Source organism: Argiope bruennichi, chromosome 1 (assembly GCF_947563725.1).
Source record: "Argiope bruennichi chromosome 1, qqArgBrue1.1, whole genome shotgun sequence".
In the NCBI taxonomy this organism is placed as follows: domain Eukaryota; kingdom Metazoa; phylum Arthropoda; class Arachnida; order Araneae; family Araneidae; genus Argiope; species Argiope bruennichi.
In genome coordinates this window covers 126,359,605-126,365,604 of record NC_079151.1, presented here as the reverse complement: position 1 = coordinate 126,365,604, position 6,000 = coordinate 126,359,605, and the positions used below count along the sequence as shown (strand labels likewise).

Here is a 6,000-nt window from a genome sequence, read left to right as displayed (position 1 = left end):
ATTTTTATCAAATATAATCCTATACTCACACAAAAAACAACAACTAGAAGCTGTGCCAAAATAATTACATAAATAAAGCATCAATTAAAACAAGACTGCAAACAATGCAGAGCACAGACCCATCATCCTTGCCTTTTCCGAATTTCTTCACAAATACTCAAATATCAATAATTTGTTTTCCTTTGAGTTCTCATCAGAGAAATACTTTTAATTTATACAATGCATATGTGAATTCAATAAAAATAATAAAAATGTAAAAATGTACTGGACTTGTTTTAATAAGTGATGATAGTTCCTTGCTGCATGGAATAAAAACATTTCCATGTTTAAATTTAGCTAAGCAATGCTTTTACTTTAATTTCTCAAAAAATTGCACATTAAACTTATATATATATATATATATATATATATATATATATATATATATATATATAATTTTCCAAAAATAAAAGTAAATCCAAATAAAAGCAACTTTTCCATAATTAAATAAAAATTCTAATTAAGTATGATTATTACATTATTACTTACATTTAAATATGATTATTTACACACAATCTCATATAATCTAAATTTTTTTTTCAAATATTCAGAATAGCATTTAATAAAAAGATGAAAAGTTAATTATTTCCGTAATTTATAAATAATTGATATAATGTGAAATAAAATTTAACTAAACATTGCGTAGATTCAGTACGAAAGAAAATAGTAAATGATATGAACTGTCTAAATAATTTTTTTAGTAAATGGTTCTTCTAAAAAATTATAAATTACTCTAAAAGATTTTTGAAAAACATAATTATAATTTTTCCTTAAACTATTTTATATTTTTATATGTAAGAATGTGTAAATGAGATATAAAAATATATACAATTCTTTTATCGTAAATATTAGAGAATTTAAAGTCAGTATAAATTTCTTTGATTCTCAACATAATATCAAGTGCATTAAATGGATTTTTAAAACATTCAGTATGAGAAAATTATTTACTTAATACAGTATTTTTTAAATAACAATAAAAAATTATAATTAAATATTTAATCCTCAAAAATATATTTTAATATATCTACAGCATTTTTATTCATTATGAACGACAATAATTAAAAAGAATTTACCTTTTAATGATGAAAGAGTAATTATTTAGAAATACGAAAAAACTATTCACCTAGGAAAATTTGAAAATTTTTTATTCAATAGTTTCTATTTCTTTAGCTTACAACCTGATTATTAAATTTACTTCCATTTGTACAAATATATAACTAAGCTTCATCTCCAATCTTTAGTTAAATAATTATACAGCATTTACTTCAAGCAAATTCAAGGAAATTAACTACTTTAAGAAAAGATTCTTAATGTTGTTTCCTTTTTGTAAAGATGCTATAATTTATATCCTACGGGCCACAAAAGAAACCTTAACTACTGTGTTAAGAAAGTAATATTAATAAGATTATCATAACAGTTGCCTATACGAATAATTTTTCAAAACGCCTCATTACTCTGATTTTTTAATCTTTAGAGCCATATCACATCAACAGCTCTTAAGACAAACCAGAGTCCTTCTGCGAGGAAGGAATTGCATAAGAATAGCAAGAGACGGAAGCGAAATATTTGATTAGATGCAGTGCTCATTTATTAAGTGCCTGAGATAAGATATAAGATTTGGTGACTCAGGTAACTTGTCGAATTTCGTTAGATTAGATTTAAAGAACGCGTATAACAATGACTGAAATGAAAAAAACTTGAGAACCACTTGCCATAAAATATTAATCTAAAATTTAAATGTCAATTCGAGTGACTTTTATCTTTGGCTTCAAAGTTCGAGAAACGGATTCTTTTCCAAATCGATGAGTTGTATTTGCTGTTTATAGTTTTCCGATGGAAGGGTTTAAGATGGCAGCTTTCGCGTTTGTTCTATGGGGATGTCTGTTGTGTAAGTAAATTTAATATGTATTATTAAATAGTAATGTAATCTTTATAGGCAGTTTAGTACTTCCATAATACTACTGAAGGAAAGATTCAATTAATGATTGAAATAGTTCCTTAGATTGATTTTTATATTTCATCTGTGATGTTGTATTCTGTTTTTCTGTTATGTGACTGATTGTTTTATATTCAAAAGAGATATAAAAAATCTTTCCAACATATAACATATATTATAAGAACTAAATACTGAAATGAATTTATGGAATATGTATCTATGAAATATATCACATAGTTACAGAATATGAAATATTCAACATAGTTATACATTTTAATAATATGGGATCTGTGTATGAAATCTATGAAATATAAAAACATAATACTGTGCTATATGAAAATAATTGTTTCTTTCAAAATGATAGTATAGAAGGAAACATGAATATTGGTTTTCAAATAAAAAGATACAAAACTGCTCTACTTTCTTCTGTGTTGTGGGTTTCATATCGGAATGTATTTCGTAATGTCTATATGGATTTGATTTTTGTATCATGCATAAGAGATTGGAAAGGATAAAGATATTCCAAATGTAACTAAAATACTAAAATCGTTTTTTTATGGATGGTTTGTAACAATTACCTTCTTTATTTGTTTTCATATTCAGCTTTCTGAGCATAAAATATGATTCGAAAAATCCGCATTCAAATAAAAAGGAGTCGTAAAAATTATGCTTGTTATTACCTATTATTGTTTCTCGGCTTTTCTAATTATATGATATTTTAATATGCTTTTTCTCATAATTAAAATAAATTGTATCTAATATACACGTTGGGTAGGATAAACATATCGCATAAATGACAAATGTTTGTAGTATCTGGCTTGAATATGATTTGGTGGGTGAAAATTCAAATAATCATCGAAAATGTTTCACAATACAGTAATGAAGCGTCCACTAAGAAATAAACCTTTTGAAAGACTGCTATTCAATATATAATTTTAATGTTATGATCAAATGGAAAATTACCTCCATTTCAAATCATTCATTTTTTAAAAATATCTAACTTCACTTGTTATCATGAAATTTTAGAAGCAATATTTTAATCAATTCATTGCGCATAAATGCTTAAAAAATGTTTCCACTTATGCTTCGTGATTAAAATATGCTGTTTTCATACGATCACAATTTAATTATAAAAAAAAATATTATTTACTTTAAATTTCCTTTCCATATTCATAAAGTTAATTGGTGATGGGTTTCTCTACAATATTATCCATGTTTAAAAGTCAATAAAATATTTGAAACCTAATGATTTGTTGCCTTTCAGTTCAATTATAAAAATGCATTTTATTATTTTTAATTTTAACTTTATTGCGTGGTTATGCAATCAGACATATTTCAAAAATATTTTTCCGAATTCTAAGAATTTAAGGAATTTTATATGAATTACAATTTTGAAATCAGTTATTTAAAGAATGCAATATTTTCCTCCATATATAATTAACTGCAAAAAGAGAAAATATGAAGCTGGAATTTTTAAAGTTAAAATTTATGCTTTAGTAGCATACATTATATATTTAGAATATTCAAAAAACATTTCAGAAATATAGCAAAGCCAGATCAATAAAATGTTGAACAAAAAACACGGAGTATTTAAAAAAAATCGCAAATTTTATGTTTTTTAAGCCCATAAGACATAAGAAAGTTGGAAAATTGTACTAATAAATGGATTTCTTGTTTCTCTGTCTTAACGTTCTAGAAATTATCTAAACATTTCACATTAAGATAGCCATAAATGCAAATAATTATCATAGCTTCTAAAAACAGCAACATCATTAAATATTATTTAATTTTCAAACCCAAATAATTCCATGAATTTTCTTCAAAAACTCTTTAGTTAAAAGCATTTTTTTCATCATTTTCAAACAATAATCATTGAAAGGTTTGTTTCATTATTTTTCAGTTTCACTTTTCCATTGTATCACTGAACTTTTTAAGTTTTAATTTCAGTTTCCAGCATTTTCTTATGATGAATTTTTATAACTTTAATGTTAAAATGATAAATAGTTTCCCAATAAAAACCGATTTTAAATATCAAGCATATGAATTAGTAGGATTAGAAAATTTTTGCAGTACTTAACAAAGATACTTTGAAGATACTTAAGTATTTGCTCTCTTATTTTTGAATTTTCTATGACCTTGACTTATGCATAGTTTGATTTTCTTAATTGAAATTTCTCTGAAATATTTTTATATGCATCTAATTGTGTATGACATTATAGCCGTGTTATTTTAATAATCTGACATCTGTTATTCATATTGAATGTTTCAGCATTCTTAATAGAGAAATGCCACATCGTGATTAAAACAATAATAATTCTTATTAAATGTCATAAACATCAGAATAAAAAATGCTCCTCTTCTGGCAGTCTTTCTAATTCTCTTTTGTCTTTCGTGCTAACGCAATTTCACCTTCTTATTCTTCATTTAAAGAGAGAAAAAAAATACGGTTTTGTTTCCCTTTATTTCAAGCAATGTGATAAAAATCATGAGGTTAAATATTTCATGAAAGAATTTAAAAGGAAGAATTCAGTGTATGCGCAACATTTGCAATTTACTGTTAAAAATTATATTTTTAAAGTATTTTTCATATTGTTTAAAATCAAAACAAATTTTTGTGGTAACCAAAATGTTGTAATTAAGAAGACAATTTTTTCAATTTTAATAAGAAAGAGTTAAAAGTTGTAAAGAGTTGAAAAATTGCATTAACAGTTCTTATAAAATAATGCATAAAACTTGCTTATTTAAAAAAAAAATTGAAAACTGTAAAAGAATATCTCCTATGTGCAGTATAAATAAGCTGAAAAATTTGAAGTTTTAAATCAAACTATCTGCACTGTAAGACGCCAACACATATACACCTTCCACGTCACTGTTAGCGTAGATAAAGAGACCTATATTTTCATCATATTCAAAATGACTAATTATTTGTTTGTTATTTTAAAAATAATCATTTAAATTTCTAGTTAATTTAAAGCTAAATTTGATCCTACGGATTAAATATATGATCCTATTTTGGGTGTAAATGATATAAATCTACTCTGAGTATTATCATTTATATGCATAATACGAAAAGTCATGCTTAAAAATTATAAAAACCCAATATCAGTAAAGTGTTTAATATGGCAAAAAATGTCAGATGGAAAGTATCTATATATATATGACTTATAGCATTTATATTAATACAATTATTTTTTTCTGTTTTCATTCACTCTTCATTCGTTAGTGGTATTATGATTTCAGAATACCTTAGACAATTGGCCTTGGAAGTCATTAATAAAATCCCTTAATGTGACATTAAATTGTATACTAATGGCAGCAAAATCGACAATTCTGCAGGTAGTGGCATCTATATTGTAACTCCTCAGTCTAGTTTTTCTCTATGTCAGCGAAATCCAGACTTCTGTTCCGTTTTTAGAAGCGAACTTCTAGCAATCGATGAGGGACTTAAGAAAATTTTACACGAAAATAATTATAAGAACCTTTGGATTCTTACTGATAGCCGCAGCTCAATGGAACACCTTAACAATTGGACCTATGTTGGAGATAAAGCAAGTGTGTCTATTCTTCAGAAGTTGAAGCTGATTTCACTTCAACATGATATTCATTTCCAGTGGATCCCATCTCATGTGGATCTACTTGGTAATAGCAGACAGGCTTGCAAAGAAAGGAAGCAGCCTAGCTACTTCATCTTCTGCTGAGCTCACATACTCAGAACTGTTCTCTCAGGCGAAATTCCTAAATAAGAAGAATTGGATGGTTCCGCCTACTCATGATTGGTATAGAACCAATAAGCCGGGGCAGTCCTTAAATCTTCCTTGTGATAGAAAAACCAACACATGCCTGTCTAGCCTTGCCAGTGGCCACCTTAAATGTCTTTTCTTTTCTCAGGGTGAAAAATTTTACCCTCTTTGCCCGAAATGCTGCCAGCATCAGGCCTCTGCTGAACATATTCTGGACTGTCTAGGTTTTCGTTGGGGAGAAATTTATTCTTCTCCCTTCCTCGTTTTTGACTTTCTTCTTGTCAA

General features: G+C 26.5%; 1 protein-coding gene across 2 annotated transcripts in view; it reads left to right on the top strand.

Annotated features, from left to right (window-relative positions):
* The first annotated feature begins 1,788 nt into the window (after positions 1 to 1,788).
* LOC129968816 (cobalamin binding intrinsic factor-like) overlaps positions 1,789 to 6,000 on the top strand; it is a 33,478-nt gene continuing 29,266 nt past the window's right edge. For both annotated transcript variants that reach the window (XM_056083095.1, XM_056083086.1), the window contains exon 1: positions 1,789 to 1,927. In XM_056083095.1, the coding sequence (XP_055939070.1) occupies positions 1,873 to 1,927 (55 nt within the window). In that variant the 5' untranslated portion in view covers positions 1,789 to 1,872. The remainder of the gene's footprint in view (positions 1,928 to 6,000) is intronic.